General features: G+C 40.7%; 1 protein-coding gene across 1 annotated transcript in view; it reads right to left on the minus strand.

The window, feature by feature from the left end:
* Positions 1 to 23983, minus strand: part of PLCE1 (phospholipase C epsilon 1) — a 579770-nt gene that overhangs the window by 66937 nt on the left and 488850 nt on the right. The window contains exons 9-20 of the mRNA XM_073548121.1: positions 22986 to 23168; positions 20662 to 20779; positions 18273 to 18423; positions 17781 to 17903; positions 8719 to 8855; positions 7158 to 7396; positions 6973 to 7034; positions 6038 to 6203; positions 4706 to 4813; positions 3376 to 3492; positions 3130 to 3288; positions 1680 to 1809 (exon numbers count right to left, since the gene is read on the minus strand). Coding sequence (XP_073404222.1) covers positions 1680 to 1809; positions 3130 to 3288; positions 3376 to 3492; positions 4706 to 4813; positions 6038 to 6203; positions 6973 to 7034; positions 7158 to 7396; positions 8719 to 8855; positions 17781 to 17903; positions 18273 to 18423; positions 20662 to 20779; positions 22986 to 23168 — 1693 coding nt within the window. The remainder of the gene's footprint in view (positions 1 to 1679; positions 1810 to 3129; positions 3289 to 3375; positions 3493 to 4705; positions 4814 to 6037; positions 6204 to 6972; positions 7035 to 7157; positions 7397 to 8718; positions 8856 to 17780; positions 17904 to 18272; positions 18424 to 20661; positions 20780 to 22985; positions 23169 to 23983) is intronic.

Consider the following 23983-nt stretch of genomic DNA (forward strand, 5'->3'; position numbering starts at 1 on the left):
ACAGGGGTCGCTGCCTCACAAATTGTATGATGATGAGACCTCATCCTTGCTCTCAACTCTTTTTTTTTTTTAAAGGTTTACAATGAGAGAGAGGAACCAGAAGACCACAGTGTCTGATTTCTCCTATTCCTGCACTGAGGAGGGGTTAGTCTGCTCAGTTAAGAGCTCCTGGAAGCTTTCCTGCGCTTAGGCTTTCAGCTGTGCACTGTTAGCCACTCCAATCTCCTATATAATCTGGGCCCTGGATGACACCCATTGTCAGAGTAGCTTATGCTGTCTGTATGGCTGGAGGTTGGTGGTGGTTCTCTGAGAAGACATTTGGTGGATTTATCGGAAACTGTTGAGTGTGTGATAATTCCCTTTCTTCTCCTACTTTCGTTTAACCCCATCCTCCGCTTCCCGATGCATTCCTTAGTTGCTTATGTGTGTATATTTGTATGTCTGGGATTTTTTGTTACCCCTGTTCGCAATACCTTGTTAGTCTGGTTGGTGTATTACAGTACACTGCTACTCCTCTCTTCCCTGGGTAGGGGGAAGGGTACAGACTGAAGGCGTATTTAGGAGCTAAGGCAATGTACATGGCCTCGACGTCTTCACCATCAGAAGTAATCCGGGGAACAGGGCGAACTACGGCGCCCCCTAGTGTTAGGGATAGAGAAGGAGCCCCTGGTCCTGGGACACTTGATAACAAAGTTGTGACAGATATAATAAGCATTAATATGACTTTCTGTTAACTCTTTGAAAAGTTGCAAAAACTTGGCATTAAAATTTAGCAAATTTTAGCATTCTCACATTATTTTCACCTAGCTCCGACAAAGTGGGTGAAGCTGGGGTGGGATGGGTGGGTAGGAGCCCCCTCTCATCAAATTCACAATGATTGGTGGCGTGGCTTACTCCACAAATTAGTAGAAGACAGAGGAAAAAAAAACAAACAGCTCACCTGATGCAGCTTGTGGTGTGGGGAAGCACGGATCACGTGTAGTTGCATGCTGATAAGATCAAAGTAGAAAAAAGAGCATCCAAATTGTCCAAAAAATGATTTATTTACTTGCATATAAAGCCAGACTTATTAAGTCAAGTTCACATGACCAAATAGCAGCGTATAACAGCTACGCGTTTCAAAGACACTAGGTGTTCTATATCAAAGCTTATAAAGAACACTTAGTGTGTTTGAAATGCATAGCTGTTATACGCTGTTATTTGGTCATGTGAACTTGACTTAATAAGTCTTGTTTTATATGCAAGTAAATAAATCATTTTTTGGACTATTTGGACGCTGGAACAATCTCTTTTTTCTACTTTGACCTCAAATTAGATTGACAGGAGTAGGATTTGCGGCTAAGCGCAGACGGAGGTGCACGTCACTTGTCAGATGCTCCTGACTCATTAAGATCGTGTTTTAATGAATTAGATTTAGAAGCATCTGACTCCAACACCTCCCCTCATCAACACCAGAGTGCAAAACGGCAGTCTTGATGAATCGGGGCCATTATGCTTACTTCAGAGACCTACAGCTTGGTTAGGACATAAATCCATTGATAATGGCATGTGACTCGAAATGTTTTGCTGGATCAGGGTAGACTGGGAAAGGAATGACAATACGGCATTGGTGTCCTTACATATTAGGACTCTCAAAGCCTAGAAGTTCAGTAAAACTTATGGTAAATATGCACGCTCACCATCCGAAAGCGATTCATAGTCATAATCGTAATCATCTTCGTCATCATCTTCCTCTTCGTTGTTGGCACTGGTGTTCATCGTTTGGTTACCGTTGCTGGCTTGTGCCTGCATGTTGGCAAGCTGATGGGCCTGAAAGAGGAGTGCGCGGTGAAAATATGCCCAACGCCACAAAGATTTCACGCCTATCTGTAAAATTACTAATCTCTTAGCCTCCAGGTTGTGTCTCAGTTATCAGAAAAAAAAAGAATACACGTCCTCTAAATATTTATATATCAGACTGTTCATAAATGTAAATGGCATCTGTAATGGTGTCCATGTGCTGTAAGCTCCATAAATGGGACAGGGAATATTTAAAATATCTGGCATTATACGGTAATTTAAATAAGCCTTATAGACAGTACATGTGGTTTCATACTGCACTTTAGCATATCTTAATATCTGGCAAAGTGAGATATCACATTTAACCCTTTACTGCACCCTACTTCGGGCAAAAAACCTGCTTTATAGTTTAGGCACAGTGTAAACTACAAGTAACACTGATTTTTATATGCTGTCATTTGGGGAAAATAAGTGAAAATGGTAAATGCGGAGCAACAAATGTATAACTACACAGACCTTGTTACTGACTACAGAGTCGAGCTTTTTCTATAAAACCGATACTTGAAATAGTGCATGTGTAGAAGTGTGCAGTAAAGGGTTAAGAGTGAAAACTAATATTAATGTGTGAATACATCCCCTTCTTCAAAGTAAGGCTGGATCTTCACAAGAGGATGGGAATCTGGCATTGGTACCCAAATTGTGTGAATTACTGTAATCCAAGGCTACTGCTTAGAACACAGTCCAGATAAAAAGAAAAATAAATTAGGGAAATTAATAATATAATAGTTGAGATTTGGAGCAATCTTTAAACTAGAGAAAAAAAATGCCCAAGTAAGAAAAAGAAATTAGATAAGAAATATAGGAGTATTAATGTGAGACAGATAATATTGCAAAAAAAAGAAAGAAAATAATAAAACAGATTGGAGAACCTTTCTCCAAAGCAAAACAATTCTGCTCCCTTCTTTGCCATCCAGCCCATCTCCCCTCCTCATTTCATGGCTTCCATATTATCCAGCATATTTTTTCCCTTTAAAAAAGTTGTATCCCTTCTAGACAACCCTCTACATTCTCTATATCTGGAATTATATTATTTCTCTGCACAACTAATCCAAAAATCTCAAAGAGTCAACATTTTACAGCAATTCCATTGGTTGATGACGACCACAATCATGTCTACAAGCTCCTTCTTTAGAAAAAAAATATATCAGATATTCTTAAAGTTTTTGTCAACTTTATTTTTTTTTTACTATAGTTATAGTAGTTCACCTAAACCAGGGTGAAAAAAAAGTTAAAACGTCCAGTAGTAGCCCAAGTCCCTCTTTTACAGCTTGCCACAAAGCAGACACTTACCTTCTGTTTTAGAATATCCACCGGTGTTTGATGCGCTTTAAGTTTCTTGTTTTTCAACAGCACTTTATTCCTTAATTGCCATGGAGAGGGGAGCATTGGATCATCCGAAAAGTCACTTTCAAACAGAAACTTTGACACCAGCTTTTCTCCAAACACCGTCTAAGACAGAGTATTTGTATTTAGTGACAATCGTGCCCCCTGTGTAACATTAACAAAAGTAAGTGCAATAATTGAATGCATGATCACCTTGAATATATCAGCCATCTTGCGTTGCTGCGGTAAAGAACAATGATTCTCTATGGACAGCACAATGGGCATTTCAGAGTTGACGAAGGCATTGCGCTCAATAGCCTCTATGGCATCCTGGTAACGAAAAGTACAAGAACACAAAAGTGGAAGCTAAGATTAGTCTACAGGCGTTGTAGATCACAAAAATTTTAGGATTTATGTAAGGAAAATATTTGATTCAAGTCAGGTGTTTTTTTTTGCTATGTAATCTGAGAGCAGCATGATGTAGGTGCTCAGAGCCTGATTCCAGAGATGTGTCACTTACTGGTCTGCTGGTTGCTTTTTCTAATGAAATCAATGTTTTATCAACTGGAGATTATCATTACCGAACTTCATGCCACATGCCTCCACTACTGATTGGCAGCTTCCTGCCCATGCAGAGTGTACACAGAAATCTGCCAATCAGTGGTGTGGGTAGGATTATACACAATGCCGCATTCAGAGAACTAGTAGATCTGCAGAGGAAAACACAGTAATTTTAGCAAAACTGCAATAAGCAACCACGTAAGCTCAAATCACAGTCTCTGCCTCTACATCTTGCTGCTCTCAAATTACATAGGAAAACCTGGTGACGGATTACCTTTACAAATCTGGCACAACATCAAGACATTGAGCATGCTGGAATATCAGAATTTCTTCATACATCCTGATTTCTGACTTTCACTCTATTAAAACTTGTGATGTACCAGTCATTCTAAGTTTTTGGCATCTAAAATAGTTTAATTTGCAAAGCTATATTCGATATAAAAAATATTGGAATCCAAATGGTAACCTGACAACTTCCATTGTAGGTTAGTGGGATCTGTAATAATTTGTCGATATCCACTCCAAAATGGACCCAAAACAACAGTATTGGTTTTATTATGGCTATGGTTTTATAATCATCTGACATTGTGGCCCTGGTGAAACAGAGCCTTATAGTCTCCATACACATTGAAGGAAAGTTGGTCAAACTTGTCGATTTTGGGGAAGATGACAAAACATCTAATGCGTATGGGGGTCTCCCCTATTAACTCTATCCTGACTAATCATGTCATAGGAGAGAAGGATCTGGCGTGTTAAATTTCAACATAAGATCCTTTCGTTTTACAAGGAGAGGTGAGGCTCTGCTCTATAAAACTCCTGCCCCTGTAAGATTCTTTAGAGGGACCTCTTTAAAACGAAATAGTCAAACTCCTGGAGCTAGGGGAAGATTATCTCTCCAAAAAATACAGAAAATAATCTCTACCTATTATAATAATTTTATTTATATATTATTACTGTATTACTTACTGTCACATGATCTTACCTTAAAGGGGATTTTAGTTGTAAGCGTGTGACCATGATAAATGATCGGCATGCCGTCATCTCCATCCCAGCAATCTAATTCCACACTTCTGCATCCTTGCAAAAGCACCTTAAATAAGCATTTTAATGTTGTGAAATACATTTCTTAGTAGCAGAACATGTCTCATTGTACACATGCACTAATTCAGAGCCTTCTAAAAGTAATAAATTCATGGGCATCTCATTTTATATTAATAGGTAAAAAATGAGCAAATTTCTGCCTTACACAAAACTGGAAGGTTAAAATAAAAATAATTATTCTGGATGCTGGTACATTTTATTCTTTAGTTATCCCATCAGAACTACAATGCAAAAATAAGACCCTGCATCAAAGATGATGAACATGTGCAAGTGCCAGAAGAAATAGAAGGTAGAGAGCCACATGATATTTAAAACATATTTCTGTCTGCTTACCCTTTCTAAAGAAAGAAAAAAAGAAAGAAATTATTAGCACCCCGTGTATAGAAGAACTTTACGGCACGAAAGCAAAGACACCATTATGCACTCAAGGTACTAACAAGAGGCCTTCAACATCAGCTCGATAATGATTTCCATGTTACAACAGGGAGTAAAGCTAGTCATACAAGTGAGGTAACTTCCGGTTGAACTTTTGTCCAGCCGACAGCTATCTCTCCCGACTCGCTCATACAAATGGGCGGTCGGCTCAGGCAAGTGTTTTCAATAGGGAGAAAGGAGACCGCTGCAACCAGACTCCTCTGGCATGGCTCCCCTAGAAAACATTAGGATCAGCAATTGAAATTCCAATGGTCTCATCCTTCTCTCCCCCCAACATCGCCTATCTGGAAACCCCCTTACCCAACAGATGTTTGGCGGGTCTTGTCAAAATCATCACGTTCTGATGACTTTCATCTAATGTGTATGGGGGCTTTAACACTAAATGATTGGACAATTTGGCCAAGGTCAAATGTGAAACATTTTAGGTTAATGTACGGAGATGCACCAGGGAGAATAGGGATATTTGGGAATTAGGGTAAGGACTGTACAAGTTCAATTGTGACCCAACACAAACTAGAAGAAATCCATATAAATACATATCAAATACTAGGCAAATTTTTTAAGGATTTTATAATACACCAATCTAGGAGTTAAAAGACTGCTTCAAGAACCAAGTAACATGCAATAAGAAATTGATGGCTTATTATCTAGCCAATAACAGACAGCATCACTGTAAATACATGTGCACACAAGTGCACCTCCAAGCATCCATCAGTAAAGAAGAATACCGTATATTTACTGGAGCTGGATACAGAATAAACAGGAATATTTCCCATACCTGACTATAAAGTTCCACAGAGGATTCACCTTTCAGCTGATGACCGGTAAGGTATGTATTGTGAGAAGATTCTATGAAGTAATAGGACAGAGGAAAGTGCAGGTCATCCACGTTGATCTGGGACTCATCGTTCCTGGATGCAAAGTTGTCTTTATCCATCAGATATCTAAAATACGCAGATCAATCAGATTACAATCATTAACTGACGTTTAAGGCGTGCCAGTCATTTTAATTTCTCTTCATAACTTAAAAGAACCGGAAAAAAAAGAAGAAACTTTGTATTATAATCTATTGGAGAAATCTGCTTTTTTCTCCTCCTGGACTTCTCAGTCATTCTCAAAATTTTGAATGCATGAGTAAAATCTGTCATCTGTGAGTACAGATCATCCCATCACTGAGATAGGAGATGACAGTTGGTGCTTATACAGTTCTATGGAGACCTGTAAAAGTGATAAAAACGCATCTAATCCGCACATGACTGTATGAATAGTTTTGACAAAACAAAGCAGCTTTATTGAAAACATGACATACCATAAAGAGATAAAAACCACAGTGTCAAAAATGTAAGTAAAAAATGAACTCACAAAAGCAATAAAAAAGTAATCTAATGCAGAAAATCTGTAGGAATTTAGCCTTAGTAAATTGTTCACATTTCTATTTTTAAAAATATCAACAAAAGGACAAAAAAAATTGAAAGCCTCTGTATGGAATAGCAAAGCAGACCGACATAAAAGGCACATCAATGTATAGCAGTCAGAAACAGGCCAAATGGACACTTTACTGGCTGCCATCAGGTAAATGGGAGCCGGAGGATTCAGCTAATGTTTCATCAAACTGAAACTGCAAATGCCGTAGGAAAGTATCCTAACCGCTACAAAATCTAGGAAAATTAGATAAAACCAAGACTGATGAGAAGAAAACACCATAATGCATACCTTGCAAACCCTTCAAATGACATTAGTCCTTGCTGCCGCATGCTAATGCTTGGCTCAAATTTCTGAAGAAAAATAGAAAGAAAAAACGAATTAGTAATTAAACTTCACATACATATAAATATTCAATTCCAGTCATCTGTTCCGAAACTGTAATATAACAATATGTACTGCAAAAAGGGTCTAACCTGAATAATGCTGAGGACTTCATCATAACTGTAGTGCTCGCCTTGGCAATTGACCAAGTAGTCATTAAACTGCAGAATTCCCATCCCAAATATTCCAAGGGATGTGCTTTCCACTCCAGTGCCATTGGTCACAATGCTGGCAGCAGCAATTGCATCAGAAATTTGTCTCTGGTTTTCAGACAACTGTTGCCTACTCCGGATGAACAACCCCAAGTCTGACACATTCCTGGTCAGTAAATCTAGAACATGAAGAAAAATAAAGAACAGACAAAATAACCATCTCTTAAGACTAATATGCACATAAATAAGCGGTAAGGCTAGAAAGCATCAGCATTCAGCATGTATGCCAGACAGTTACATGAATCCATCTCATTCCGACAGCAGTATATTATTTCGGAGGGTGGGCAGGTGGCACATACATGTCCTACACCCGTATGATGGCTCAAACCCTCATTCTTTTGAGTAAACTAATTTTGAAATCGCTTATCAGATATATTACGGCCACCTTTGGTGACCTGTATGCAAGGTCAAGTCAAGGGTGTCCACACCAGATGTTATGGGGCCCTTTAACAGGATAACACTGCCCAGCTCAACCAGTCCCTGTTATCAGAGGTCCTAGTCTTCGCTATCAAAAGGAAATGTATTTTTTTTTTTTTAAAAAAAAAGGGAATTGAGAATTGGCCCAAAAGGTCATTAAAATACGTAAAGGAGACAAACATCCTCGGTAACACGATCTGGTGGTCCATTTTCATCTTCATTTCATTTCATGTAAATGATAAATACTTTGTTTTATGGCATGAACACAGCCTAAAATTTAAAGGGGTATTGCCATCCCTGTGAGTAAATTGAATAGCTCTAGAATTTCCCACTGCATGACAATCACTGGGGTCTAACCCTTGGAACCCTCACCAATGTGAGAATGAAGTGGCCACAGTACTCTGACCTCCTTACTGTTCTTTTTCTGCACAACGATGATTACTCTTACCCGCTACACTACTATTCACAAGGATGGAGTCGATCGCAGTCCCCTGCACAGCTTGGTGGCAAAGTTTGCTGTGCAGGAAAAAAATAAGTAATGCGGTGGTCCAATTTCTCTCAAGTCCAGTAGGTGTCCAAGAGATCAGACCCCCAGCTATCTTTATGTATGCTTGACAAGTGTCCCAAATATGCTGCAACTGGCACAAATTTTCAGACACAATCCCGACAAGTTTGGAGTGGTCAACTTAGACCAAAAGGTGATTAATGTAAACCCTACTCGAAAACTGGCCTTGAAGGGTGGACCAATGGTGTTACCAAAAAAGTCAGAGCATTGCTTGGTGAAGTTAGTGAACTGAACTTAAATCTCTATATTTTCTCAAAAGAAATTATGGTAAGTACGGTATGTACGTTGTATTACATTCATGCCATATCCTAGCAAAATACCATCATGGAGATGGGAAGACTCCTTAAAATTAAGGATCCAAATGATCTTGAAAACATTTTTTTTTATCATAAACTATTTGAAATGAAATCCCCAAATATCCAGTAAATATAAGCTTTCATATTACTTTAGAATACAAACCTAAATCTGGCTGAACACCGCAGACGTTCTCATCAATTGTCAAATTAGTGTAAAGAGGGATCGTTTCAGAACTGGAACGACTGCAAGCAACGGCATAGATATCAAAAATGTCTTTGAGGTCTTTGCGGCTTCGTACACTGAAAACACAGAAAACAAATGGTAGAAACTGTAAGCTCCTCACCACTCTAAGAAGATCTTATGTATGTATGTATGTACAGTGAGGGAAATAAGTATTTGATCCCTTGCAGATTTTGTAAATTTGCCTACTGACAAAGACATGCACAGTCTATAATTTTAAGGGTAGATTAATTTTAACATTGACAGATAGAATATGAAAAGTAAAATCCAGAAAATCACATTGTATAAATTATATAAATGTATTTGCATTTTACAGTGAGAAATAAGTATTTGATCCACTACCAACCATTAAGAGTTCTGTCTCCTACAGACCAGTTAGACGCTCCTAATCAACGCATTACCTGCATTAAAGACAGCTGTCATACATAGTCACCTTTATAAAAGACTCCTGTCCAGAGACTCAATTAATCAGTCAGACTCTAACCTCTACAATATGAGCAAGACCAAAGAGCTCTATAAGGATGTCAGGGACAAGATCTTAGACCTGCTCAAAGCTGGAATGGGCTACAAAACCATAAGTAAGATGCTGAGTGAGAAGAAGACAACTGTTGGTGCAATAGTAAGAAAACGGAAGAAATACAAAATTACTGTCAATCGACATCGATCTGGGGCCCCATGCAAAATCTCACCTCGTGGGGTATCCTTGATTATGAAGAAGGTGAGATATCAGCCTAAAACTACACGGGGGGAACTTGTTAATGATCTCAAGGCAGCTGGGACCACAGTCACCAAGAAAACCATTGGTAACACATTATGCCATAAAGGTTTAAAATCCTGCAATGCCAGCAAGGTCCTCCTGCTCAAGAAAGCACATGTGAAGTTTGCCAATGAACACCTGGATGATTCTTGAGTGATTGGGAAAAGGTGCTCTGGTCAGATGAGACAAAATTTGAACTCTTTGGCATTAACTCAACTCACCATGTTTGGAGGAAGAGAAATGCTGCCTATGACTAGAGTTGAGTGAATATCTTTGGTTCTTCGCTTATTCGGCAAGCTATAGTGCTTGCAAAGTAAGCTACAGTGGGAACCCGGCTTCCTGGATTGCGCCGGCTGAACAGCTGATTGCAGCTGCATGTGTCAAGGCTGTGTCACTGTCACAGTACATGCATGGAGTGCCCAACACACAGGCTCTCCATGCATGTGCTGTGACACAGCTACGACACATGCAGCTGCGGCGGCAATCAGCTGTTCAGCCGGCGTGATTCAGGAACCTGGGTTCCCGCTGTAGCTTATGCAGCAAGTGCTATAGCTTGCCGAATAAGCAGGGGACATAAGATATTCACTCAACTCTACCTATGACCCAAAGAACACCATCCTCACTGTCAAGCATGGAGGTGGAAACATTATGTTTTGGGGGTGTTACTCTGCTAAAGGCATGGGGCTACTTCACCGCATCAATGGGAAAATGGATGGAGCCATGTACCATAAAATCTGAGTGACAACCTCCTTCCCTCCGCCAGGACATTAAAAATGGGTCGTGGCTGGGTCTTCCTGCAAGACAATGACCCAAAACATACAGTCAAGGCAACATAGGAGTGGCTCAAAAAGAAGCACATTAACGTCTTGGAGTGGCCTAGCCTGTGTCCAGACCTTAATCCCATAGAAAACTTATGGAGCGAGTTGAAGCTCAGTTGCCAAGTGACAGCCTCAAAATCTTAATGATTTAGAGATGATCCGCAAAGAGGAGTGGAACAAAATTCCTCCTGACATGTGCGCAAACCTCATCATCAACTATAAAAAGCATCTGACTGCTGTGCTTGCCACCAAGTATTAAGTCTTGTTTGCCAGGGGGATCAAATACTTATTTCTCACTGCAAAATGCAAATAGATTTATATAATTTATACAATGTGATTTTCTGGATTTTTTTTTTGATATTGTATCTCTCAATGTTAAAATTAACCTACTCTTAAAATTATAGACTATTTATGTCTTTGTCAGTGGGCAAACTTACAAAATCTGCAAGGGATCAAATAATTTTCACTGTATGTATATGTATGTTTATACAGTGTGTCCGTAAAGTCATGGTGCACTTTTGACCAGTCACTGGAAAGCAATAAAAAAAGTTAGAAATGTGAAATTCGCTCCAACTAAAAGAAAAACTCTCCACAGTTTCATACCTATTCAGTGCAGTTCAATGTGGGCCCAATTTGTACCCCATAAAGCAGAGACATTTCTTTAACACCTTGTTACAGATTAAGACTACAGTCTTGCTTAGGTGTAATTGTCGAGCACACGCACGCACAGGTTTTTTAGGGCTCCTTAGGGTAGGTCACTGACTGATTCTTTAACCCCTTCACCCCCAAGGGTGGTTTGCACGTTCATGACCGGGCCAATTTTTACAATTCTGACCACTGTACCTTTATGAGGTCATAACTCTGGAACGCTTCCATGGATCCCGGTGATTCTGACATTGTTTTCTCGTGACATATCGTACTTCATGTTAGTAGTCAAATTTCATTCAAATAACTTGCGTTTATTTGTGAGAAAAACGGAAATTTGGTGAAAATTTTGAAAATTTCGCAATTTTCCAAATTTGAATTTTTATGCCCTTAAATCACAGAGATATGGCACCCAAAAAACTTGATAAATAACATTGCCCACATGTTTACTTTACATCAGCACAATTTTGAAACCAAAATTTTTTTTTGTTAGGAAGTTATAAGGGTTAAAAGTTGACCAGCGATTTCTCATTTTTACAACACCATTTTATTTTTACGGACCACATCACATTTGAAGCCACTTTGAGGGGTCTATATGATAGAAAATACCCAAAAATGACACCATTCTAAAAACTGCACCCCTTAAGGTGCTCAAAACCACATTCAAGAAGTTTATTAACCCTTTAGGTGCGTCACAGGAATTTTTTTGAATATTTAAAAAAAATGAACATCTAACTTTTTTTCACAAAAAAAATACTTCAGGTTCAATTTTTTTTATTTTACCAAGGGTAACAGGAGAAATTGGACTGCAAAAGTTATTGTGCAATTTGTCCTGAGTACGCTGATACCTGATATGTGGGGGGGGGAACGACTGTTTCGGCGCATGGCAGAGCTCAGAATGGAAGGAGCGCCGTTTGACTTTTTCAATGCAAAATTGTCTGGAATTCAGATCGGACGCCATGTCACGTTTGGAGAGTCCCTGATGTACCTAAACAGTGGAAACCCCCTACAAGTGACCCCATTTTGGAAACTAGACCCCCCAAGGAACTTATCTAGATATGTGGTGAGAACTTTGAACCCACAAGGGCTTTACAGAAGTTTATAACGTACAGCGGTACAATTAAAAAATCATATTTTTTCCACAAAAATGATATTTTCCCCCCAATTTTTATTTTCCCAAGGGTAACAGGACCCTAAAAGTTATTGTGCAATTTGTCCTGAGTACGCTGATACCCCACATGTGGGGGTAAACCACTATTTGGGCGCATGGCAGAGCTCGGAAGGGAAGCAGCGCCATTTGACGTTTTTTTTTTTTTTTTTGTAAATTCTTTATTTTAGAATTTTTTAAGTTTTTGAACATCACCATTAAACACAACACCAATTCTCAGGTACAGTTGGCGACATATTAAATAGTGTCTGGTTTAGGGCGGGAAGGGAGGAGAAAATAAGGAAAAAATAGGTAGGGGAGGAAAGGAAAAAAGAAAGGGAAGGGGAAAAGGGAACATATTCATATACAATATCAACAACATTAACAATAACAACATGTGGTTGACAACATGAGCACAATCATTGCATGGGTGCACTTCAAAAAATAACGCTTCTCCATGTATTACAATTGAGCTATCTAATATGGGGTAGTAAGGCCAGGAGCCCCAAAGCAGAAGCCACCCAATTCAGTAGAGCCTAACAAAACAAAAAACTCCAGAATGTTCCTAAAGAGGATTGTCTTCTAAGTACCTATTCCAAGGGGCCCAAGTCGACACGAAAGCTTTATGATTATAAATTTCCCAGCTAGACAGCTCCTCTAAACGATAAATCTGATTTATTTTCGTATACCATTCTCCCAACGTGGGAGGAGCTACATCCTTCCAATGGGTAGCTATCAACTGTCTCGCCGCACTCAACATCAGTGGAAGAAGCCCATGTTTTTTTGGTAAAAAATCTTTTGACGGGCATGAAAGGAGAGCTTCCGTGGCTCCAAGATCCACCTTTATTAATCCTAATTTTTTGAGAACTAACTCAACTCCCTCCCAAAAAATTCGCAATCTAGGACATTCCCAGAATATATGCGTATGATGTCCTCTAGGATTGAGGCATCGCCAGCAATCATCATTATCCACGAGGCCTAACTGGAACAACTTAGCTGGAGTTAAATGCCACCTAGTTAATATTTTATAAGAATTCTCCTGCAAAAGTACACATCTAGAAAAACCCCTAGCATTTGACAGCATTTTAGATATTTGATCTTCTGTAAACGTGATATTAAGTTCAATTTCCCACGAGTGTATAAATGAGGGTTTAGAATGTACATTCGGAGAGATGAGATGTGAGTAAATGCGGGATATAATTTTCTGCCGTGGGGATGGAAGTTTAATCATAATATCTAGCCAGGACCAATTAGATTTAGACGGGAATCTCCTTCCAAACTGTAAAAGTATGCGTTTGATGTGTTGTTTCTGGAGAAAATTTGTTGGTTGGACCGATGCCCCCTGTGGCCAAGATCCCTCCCGCAAAGTGTTATTACTATAAAAACTATTTAACGTTTCTCTAGGGAGGTTGGACCATAAATTGTATGGATCCTGAAAGTCTTGCTCTAACAAATAGGGAATTGAGCCAAACGGTGTCAATGTGGAGGGGAAAGTATCTTCCGGGAACTCTCCCATTACCAATCTTTTAATACGCAACGTAGTTGTAGTTACATCATCCAACCTAAGAGAGGCCGGCGGCTTAGCCCTAGTCCAGAGATACGGCAAACCTCTCGGGCCCAGTAAAGCCCAGTCAACACTATCCCCCTCCTCCCTTTCAGCACAGGACACCACCTTTAACCATCTACTGAGATGGATAGCCTTATAATATAAAAGAAGGTCTGGAACCCCTAACCCTCCAAAAGAGAGAGGACGAGAAAGAAACTTATAAGGTAACCTAGCCCTTTTATTTTTCCATATAAATTTTCCAATAAGGGATTTTAATGTTCCAAAAAATGTCAGGGGAATCTGAATCGGAACCATGTTCATGGTATATAGTATAATGGGCATTATATATGCCTTAAACACATTAATACGACCCATCCAGGATAAAGTGGGTAAGCTATACTTCTGCATCAGGTTTTTGACCTTTTGAATTAAAGGAGTGTAATTGTCATGGAATAGGTTAGTGGGGTCTCTAGTTATCATTATTCCCAAATATCTAATAGAATTAGTGGCCCAAGAGAATGGAATCTGCGTACGAATGGTGGAGGTCAGAGAGTGAGGGAGACCAATGTTTAACACTTCAGATTTTGACAAATTGATTTTGAAATTAGAAAGGAGACCAAAATGATGAAAGGCTTGAAGAATAATTGGAAAGGCCTGGGATGGATTGGAGATAAGGAAAAGCAAATCGTCTGCGAAAGCTAGAGTCTTAAGTGACCTCTGACCCACCGTCAACCCCTCTATACGTTGATCTTGCCATTTGACGTTTTTGGCTGGAATTGAGATCGGACATCATGTCGCGATTGGAAAACCCCTGATGTACCAAAACAGTGGAAACCCCCCACAAATGACACCATTTTGGAAACTAGACCCCCTAAGGAACTTATCTAGATGTGTGGTGAGAACTTTGAACCCCCAAGGGCTTCACAGAAGTTTATAACATAAAGCCGTACAATTAAAAAATCATATTTTTCCACAAAAATGATCGTTTCACCCTCAATTCTTATTTTTCCAAGGGTAACAGGACCCTAAAAGTTATTGTGCAATTTGTCCTGAGTACGCTGATACCCCACATGTGGGGGTAAACCACTATTTGGGCGCATGGCAAAGCTCGGAAGGGAAGCAGCGCCATTTGACGTTTTTGGCTGGAATTGAGATCGGACACCATGTCGCGATTGGAAAACCCCTGATGTACCAAAACAGTGGAAACCCCCCACAAATGACACCATTTTGTAAACTAGACCCCCCCAAAGAACTTATCTAGATGTGTGGTGAGCACTTTGAACCCCCCAGTGCTTCACAGAAGTTTATAACGCCCGGGCGTGAAAATAAAAAATTCGTATTTTTTCCACAAACATGATCTTTTAGTCACCATTTTTTTATTTTCCCAAGGGTACCAGGAGAAATTGGACCCCAAAAGTTGTTGTCCAATTTGTCCTGAGTATGCTGATACCCCATATGTGGGAGAAAACTACTGTATGGACACACGTCAGGGCTCGGAAGGGAAGTAGTGACGTTTTGGAATGCAGACTTTGATGGAATGGTCTGCGGGTGTCATGTTGCCTTTGGAGAGCCCCTAATGTACCTAAACAGTGGAAACCCCCCACAAATGACCCCATTTTGAAAACTAGACCCCATAAGGAACTTATCTAGATGTGAGGTGAGCACTTTGAACCCCCAAGGGCTTCACAGAAGTTTATAATGCCCGGGCATGAAAATAAAAAAATCGTATTTTTTCCACAAACATGATCAATTAGTCCCCAATTTTTTCATTTTCCCAAGGGTAACAGGAGAAATTGGACCCCAAAAGTTGTTGTCCAATTTGTCATGAGTACGCTGACACCCCATATGTGGGAGAAAACTACTGTATGGACACACGTCGGGGCTCGGAAGGGAAGCAGTGACGTTTTGGAATGCAGACTTTGATGGAATGGTCTGCGGGTGTCATGTGCGTTTGGAGAGCCCCTGATGTACCTAAACTATTGAAACTTCCCACAAGTGACCCCATTTTGGAAACGAGACCCCCTAAGGAACTTATCTAGATGTGTGGTGAGCACTTTGAACCCCCAAGTGCTTCACAGAAGTTTATAACGCTCGGACGTGAAAATAAAAAAATCATTTTTTTCCACAAAAATGATATTTTTGCCCCAAATTTTTTATTTTCCTAAGGGTAACAGGAGAAATTGGACCACAAAAATTGTTTTGCAATTTGTCCTGAGTAGGCTGATACCCTACATGTGGGGGTAAAACACTGTTTGGGCGCATGTCAGAGCTTGGAAGGGAAGGAGCACCATTTGACTTTTTCAACTCAGAACTGGCTGGAATTGAAATCTGACGCCATGTTGCATTTGGAGAGCCCCTGATGTGCCCAAACAGTGGAAACCCCCCATTCTAACTCCAACCCGAACCCCAACACACCCCTAACCCTAATCTCAGCCCTAGCCCTAACCCTAGCCCTAACCCTAGCCCTAGCCCTAAAATGGAAAAATGGAAATAAATACATTTTTTTTATTTTATTATTTTTCCCTAACTAAGGGGGTGATAACGAGGGGTTTGATTTACTATTTATGGCGGTTTTTATGTTTGGCGGCTGTCGCACGCTAAAAGACGCTTTTTATTGTAAAAATAGTTCTTGCATCACCACGTATTGAGAGCTATAATTTTTCCGTATTTTGACCCACCGAGTCATGTGAGGTCTTATTTTTTGCGGGACGAGTTGACGTTTTTATTGGTACCATTTTCGGGCATGTGCCATTTTTTGATCGCTTTTTATTCCGATTTTTGGGACGCAGAATGAACAAAAACCAGCGTTTCATGAATTTCTTTTGGGGGGGTGCGTTTACACCGTTGCGCGTGCGGTAAAATTGATAAAGCGGTTTTATTCTTCGGGTCAGTACGGTTACAGCGATACCTCATTTAGGTCGTTTTTTTATGTTTTGGCGCTTTTATGCAATGAAAACTATTTTTTATAAAAAATAATTATTTTTGCATCGCTTTATTCTGCGAGCTATAACTTTTTATTTTTTCACTGATGATGCTGTGTGGTGGCTCGTTTTTTGCGGGACAAGATGACATTTTCAGCGGTACCATGGATATTTATATGCGTCTTTTTGATTGCGCGTTATTACACTTTTTGTTTGGCGGTATGATAATAAATCATTATTTTTTGCTTCATTTTTATTTTTTATTTTTATTTTTTAAGGGGTTCGCTAAAGGGGTTAACTAATGGGACAGTTTTATAGGGTGGATCGTTACGGACGCGGCGATACCTAATATGTGTACTTTTATTGTTTTTTTTTTTTCAAAAAATGGATTTATTTGGGGGAATTTTTTTTTTTTTTCTAATTTATTTGGCGATTTTTTTTAATTTATTTTAACACTTTTTTTTATTTTTTTTTTCACTTTATTAAATAGTCCCAGGTGGGACATCACTGTTCTGTGACAGCTCGCTGACCTGTCACATCACAGATCACTGTGACAGATCAGCGATCTGTCACAGGCACTGCAGAAGGCTTCCTCATGCCTGCGCTTTGCAGGCACTGAGGAAGCCAGCTTCCTGCAGGCCCCCGAAGTCCCCCGTCGCCATCTTGGATTCGGGGGCCTGCGGGAGAGGAGCCCCCGGCAGCAGCGCTGCACATTGCGCTGCCGTGGGGGGCTCAGGGAAGCACGGAGGGAGCCCCCTCCCTGCCGATGCTTCCCTTTAACTCCCGGTACACCGCGATCATGTTTGATCGCGGTGTACAAGGGGTTAACGTGTCGGGGGTGGTCCGTGACCTCCCCTGACACATTGTGCCGGGTGTCAGCTGTGATAATCAGCTGACACCCGGCCGCGATCAGCGGCGCTCACCACGTGGGCGCTGCTGATCGCGGTAGACGTACTATCCCGTCCATAGGCATAGGGGCCCGGGTCCCATGGAAGGGATAGTACGTCGGATGTCAGGAAGGGGTTAAATTCCCGGCCGCCCTCCCTGACTTTTATGGACTTTGTTATTGTATACTGTATACTTTCCTGTGACTGGTCAAAAGTGCACCATGACTTTATGGACACATTGTATATATATATATTAATCTCACCTGAAAGATTTAAAAAGTTCTACAAACTCAACAAAGTTCATGTTGCTGTCAGAAAGCATAAATGATTGAAAGCCTTTCATCCCACCCTTAACTCGTCCGTGCCAACTTGAACTGCTCCATGTGCTGGAATAAAATGGAAAAGAATTATGTTCATTTTATTGCAGAGAAATGGCCTCCAGTTTGTGCATTTAAACAATTTTCCAGTAAATTAAGACACTTTAATGAAGTTTAATTCCTTGATTTACGATTTAAAGTATTCAACTGAATGGGAATTTTGGCAGAACAATTAAGCCGAAGCAAGGTAAGACAATTTACTGCCAAGAAGGGGCTTAAACAAAAATCCTCTGATGATTTTACAGCTATTTCAGTAATGTAAGTGATTTACAACCAATGAGCTGGGGAAATCCATTTTGCGCAGTAAATATGAACAAAGCATAAAACGTAATACAGTAATTTTCCACCCAAAGGGTGAAATAAGGTGATAAAACTTACGCAGATGGGGGTTTGTTGGAGTTGGGCAATATAGGTGAGGATGCAGGTCTGATAGGCGTTGTTGGCGCAGGGACTAGATTTGGAGATCCGGAAGCAGACACCGAATGAGCTCTTCTTGAAGGAATGGTGTGAGAAGATACACTATTCTGATCTGTCAGTGACAAAAAAAAGACACAGAACAATCTAAATTTACAACATAAAACACCTACGGTAGTTACACAAATGATCGACAAAATCTAAAAAAACTACACATTTAAATATTTCATTTAGAATCAATTTATTTCCATTCAAACTGGCAAAGTGCATCGCATTTTTCAATCCACTTGCTTTACAATTCTTTGCCAATCCCCTTAATACAATAGGCCACGTCGTAGTAGGGACAGTGTATACATGAGTACATGGATACATTAATTCCTCAAAATGAAAAAAAATAACTTGAAATGCTTTGTTCGCATCAGCATTCTAACTTTTGTTTTTTTCCACACGGTGTTCTTCGCCATTTTAATTGATCTCGTTGGGGCTTAAGTCCGAACCCCTCACAAAACAGGATTCAAATGTGTTTGCCTCCAGCACGAATATACACCCACAAATGATGCGCAACTGAGCACACATGGACTCCGTCAACACCATTATAATTAATGGCCGTGTCGGCGCATATGCACGAATCCTGGTTTGTTGGGGGTTCTGATGCAAGTCCCGACAGGCCTAACGAACATAGCGCAGTGTGAATGCAGATTTCCTATTCAATAGAATTGGATGCATGCATTATAGCTATTAATGCCTACTGGAAATGCACCCATCGTGGCAGGCACCTGTCCTATTACTATACGGTGCCCCCTGTCCTGGCAGGCAGCTGTGCTATTACTATAGGATCCACTTGTCTTGGCAGGCACCCATCCTATTACTATAGGATGCACACGTCCTGGCAGGCAGCTGTCCTATTACTATAGGATGCACACGTCCTGGCAGGCACCTGTGCTGTTTCTATAGGATGCACCCTTCCTGGCAGGCACCTGTCTGATTACTAATAGGATACACTCGCCCTGACAGGCACCTGTACTGTTACTATAGGATGCACCCATCACGACAGGCACCTCTCTTATTACTATAGGATGCACCCATCCTGGCAGGCATATGTCCTATTACTATAGGGTGCACACGTCCCGACAGGCACCTGTCCTATTACTATAGGAAGCACACGTCCTGACAGGCACCTGTCCTATTATCATAGGATGCACCTGTCCTGACAGGCACCTCTCTTATTACTATAGGATGCACCCGACCTGGAAGGCACCTGTCCTATTACTATAGGTTACACACGTCCTGACAAGCAGCTGTCCTATTACTATATGATGCACCCGTCCTGGCAGGCACCTGTCCATTTACTATAGGATACACAGGTCCTGACAAGCACCTGTCCTATTACTATAGGATGCATCCGTCCTGGCAGGCACCTGTCCTATTACTACAGGATGCACACATCCCAAAAAGCACCTGTATTATTACTATAGGATGCAAGTGACCTGTCTGGCACCCGTCCTATTACTATACGATGCACACGTCCTGACAAGCACCTGTCCTATTACTATAGGATGCACACGTCCTGGCAGGAACCTGTCCTATTACTATAGGATGCACCCATTCTAGAAGGCACTTGTCCTATTACTATAGGATGTACCCTCCTCGCAGGCACTTGTACTGTTACTATAGGATGCACACATCATGACAGGCACCTGTGCTGTTGCTATAGGATGCATCCGTCCTGGCAGGCACCTGTCCTATTACTATAGGATGCCCACGTCCTGGCAGGCAGCTGTCCTATTACTATACGATGCACACGTCCTGGCAAGCACCTGTCCTATTGCTATAGGATGCCCACGTCTTGGCAGGAACCTGTCCTATTACTATAGGATGCACCCATTCTAGAAGGCACTTGTCCTATTACTATAGGATGTACCCTCCTCGCAGGCACTTGTACTGTTACTATAGGATGCACACTTCCTGACAGGCACCTGTGCTGTTGCTATAGGATGCATCCATCCTGGCAGGCACCTGTCCTATTACTATAGGATGCATCCATCCTGGCAGGCACCTGTCCTATTACTATAGGATGCACCCGTCCTGGCAGGCACCTGTACTGTTACTATAGGATGCACCGTCCTGGCAGGCACCTGTACTGTTACTATAGGATGCACCGTCCTGGCAGGCACCTGTCCTATTACTTACTATAGGATGCACACATCCTGGCAGGCAGCTCTCTATGCAACGTTATATTCTATGAAAGCTTTTTTTTATCAGAAGAACACCATTTGTATAGGTTATTGTCCTTTATCATAATAAGTATGCTCTACACACTGCAGATAAGAAAAAAAACAAAAACATTTCAGACCTTGCTCTTCCTGTTCATCGATCTCCGAAGGATCTGAACCACTCCTGCTACGAGGTTCTTTGAGGCTTTTACTTTTCCTCGTTGCCATCTCATCATCAGCAGCATCACCACTTTCACCCTGGTGGAGAATTTGAGAAACAATTTCTCTTAAATCAGTCTACAAAGTATGCGAGAAAACTTCTAGGTCAATAAAAGCCCGAATGTTTGCCCTACACTCACCAAACCATGGTGGGTACTACACGCAGCCAGGCCACATTAAAAATAATACTGCCATGGTGGAAATGTAAAGGCCACGTTCACACACTGAGGATTCTTTCAGAATCTAGGTTCAACTAAATCCAGCAATGTTTAGAGTATATGTTTAGCCATTTACATGTTCAGGAAAATGTGTGGACATGGTCTAAATGTCTCAAGATTTTAAAGGAAACTACTTGAAAATACTGTGCAACACTACCTATCCATCTTAAGGTTTTTTCAAAAGGCACATTGAATATAAGTTTGCTGGAAAAGATTTAGTCTAACCTGTATATTTGCCTAAATCCCTGCTCATTCTAGGAATTACCAGTCACGGGGCCACCATCCTAGTCAGTGACTGACAACCTTTCTTGCCTAGGGCTGCATAAGGATCCATGGGTCGCCAACTGGGACCAACCCTTTCACTTCTAAATCCAGAATAAAAAGGGATTACAATGAATAACATAGATCTTATATATCAGTTTGCGCAGGCCATTCTGTGGTCATATGATCAGATACCATGTTTGCTTTAAGGAAAAAGTCTATGGATCAAGCATAGTGATATCAGCCTGAAAAAGGCAACCAGAAAATAATCCTGAAAATAAATGTATTAGGGCAGCATCGGTGGTGTCAATATAAATGTAGCCTCAGATATTATTTTCCTACTCTCAGGAGATAATAAATCTTGTAACTGGGTATTTATCATCTCAATATAGCCAGTAGATAAAACATTATACTCTGTAAGCTTTGGCTGCAGTGAGTGAAAAGTGTATGTTGTGTTGTGACTGTGATGAAAATAGTGCTGTGATAACGGAAGAGAAGCGCCATGTACCTTCCCGTCAGAGAGCGCAGGGCAGGGGCAACTTATCATATTAATCTTCATCAGCATACACTGGGATCTGGTCATGGGCTCGCTGAGCGGACATGGAGACGGCCTAACTAAATGCAAATAGATTCACACGGCTGTAATTCAAGATCTGCGTAGGAAACCTTAGAGAGCAACATAAGTGGAGTAGGAAGTTTACAAGAAGCTTCATCCTCTGAAAGAGCTACTTGGACATTCTCCAAAGAAGAAATGCATTAAAGGCAGCATGGCAGCACAAAATGACTGTTCAAAGCAAGCACAGGAGCACAGTGCACCCTTGGCACAGCCAATCAGATCAGTGCACCTTCCACATACTTGTTTGGCCCATCTCCCCCGACTCCTCTATACAACGCTTACTCTGATGAGCGCTTATGTGTCCTGCAGGAGAGTCGTGGTCCATCTACTCTAGCGGCGATTTATTTTTCGGGGAACAATATGATCACCAGTCAAAAATCAGACATGATGGGTCTTTATCTCCTAATATCATCTGTTGGGGAAGAGTCAGGGGTTTCCATACACATTAGACTGTTATCATCAATATCAGTGGGTTTGCTAATGTTAGTTAATGTGCACGAGGCCTTAAAACTCTTATTTTGAATGGGCCATTTTCCCTATGAGGCTATATGCCTGGTTTATACTGTTATATAGGTCTGACAGACTCCCTATTAAGACATATAGAAATAATTGATATTGCCATTGTAAAAAAATTATTTTAAATTAGAAACGTAACCATTGAATAAGTTTAGTGTAGGAGCATGAAACCTAAAATTTAAAGGGGTATGCCCATTTATAAAATCTTATCCCAAAATGTAGTATGTATAGCAGCAATAATATTAGCAAATACTTTCAATGAGAAACGTAGTATAGTTCTTCTGACTCGCTATGTCGCATACCCCATGCACAGGGCATTGCAGTAGCTTAGGTATCCATGGGTACAACCACTCATATAGTGACAGTTAGTGGTTGTAACCATGGATACCTAAGCTACTGCAATGCCTGCAGATGTGGTAAGTAACCTAGCGAATCAGAAGAACTATACTACATTTCTAATGGGAGGTATTTGTTAGAAGTAATATTATTACATCTAATACATATTAAGATAGGATCTTAGAGATGAGACTAGCCCTTTAAAAATATGAAAAAAAAAAGTATTTGCAGCCATATTGGAAACAGAAAAAGAGCAATGAAGCACAGCAGAACAGGATGAAACCGCATAATGGTCTACCCTCATAAGTACTTTCTTCTTTTTCTTGGCTGCCGCGATCCCCAGCGTATTATTGCGCTGCACGTTGGGTTTCTCCATGCTCTTAGTTAGTGTTCCCGTGCTTGTATTTTTTGCGCTCCAGCGTCTTCCTCCGAACAGCTCGATAGCTTGTGCCAATGTTGGACCTTCAAATCTGCAGTCCTCCTACATTTACATCATTGGAAGAAGAATGTGCACAATGTATTAGGAAAGAACATCATTATCTAAGATAACAGCTTTTTATCCACTACATTCTAGTGTCATCAGTATATGAGAAAAGCTGCAAAGTTTTCATTCTTAGCATATTGTGCTTCATGGCTGAAATTGCTATATTTTGTTATATCACCCCTGCCATTATTTCTTCCTGATGCAATGAGCAATTTACAAACAATTCTAGATGTTGATTAGGATGTCATGAAATTCATGGTGGCCTCCATTACCATAGGGCTGAAGTGCACTTCCTGCAATGTGGTCATTTATAGGAAGTAAGAATGAAGTCATACCATCCACTTTCTAAGAAATCCTAATGACACAGAAGGGGAACAGTAGAAATATTATAATCCCTGTGAGTACTCCGTCAGCTTCCCATTATTCCACACGTCCATTAACAAATAGCAAATGCGCCATATTACCTGCTATGGATTTTATCACTGTAGGGGTATGTGCCATAAAGGGCAGGATGCGTCAATGCGTTTATGCAGGTATTTTGGAGTAAAAAGCTTAGAAAAGTCACATAATTTTGTCGTAACAAAGTGGGTGGAGCTTGGCGGTACAGGGCAAGGTGTCCACCACTCATAAAATTGATGAGGTGGCATTTGCTAGAATTAAGATTTGTGGCAAGGTGCGCACAGGTGCACCCCACCGATCCAGATTTCCTGATTCATGAATCAGGAGTGTCAGACTCCAGCCCATCTCTTCATGAAGACTGACCGGCATGGTTGCTATCTGCTAAGAAATTCCAGAACAGTACATGAAAACAG

This window comes from Dendrobates tinctorius, unplaced genomic scaffold, assembly GCF_039654945.1.
Source record: "Dendrobates tinctorius isolate UK_male_01 unplaced genomic scaffold, ASM3965494v1 ptg000156l, whole genome shotgun sequence".
Taxonomy (NCBI): Eukaryota; Metazoa; Chordata; class Amphibia; order Anura; family Dendrobatidae; genus Dendrobates; species Dendrobates tinctorius.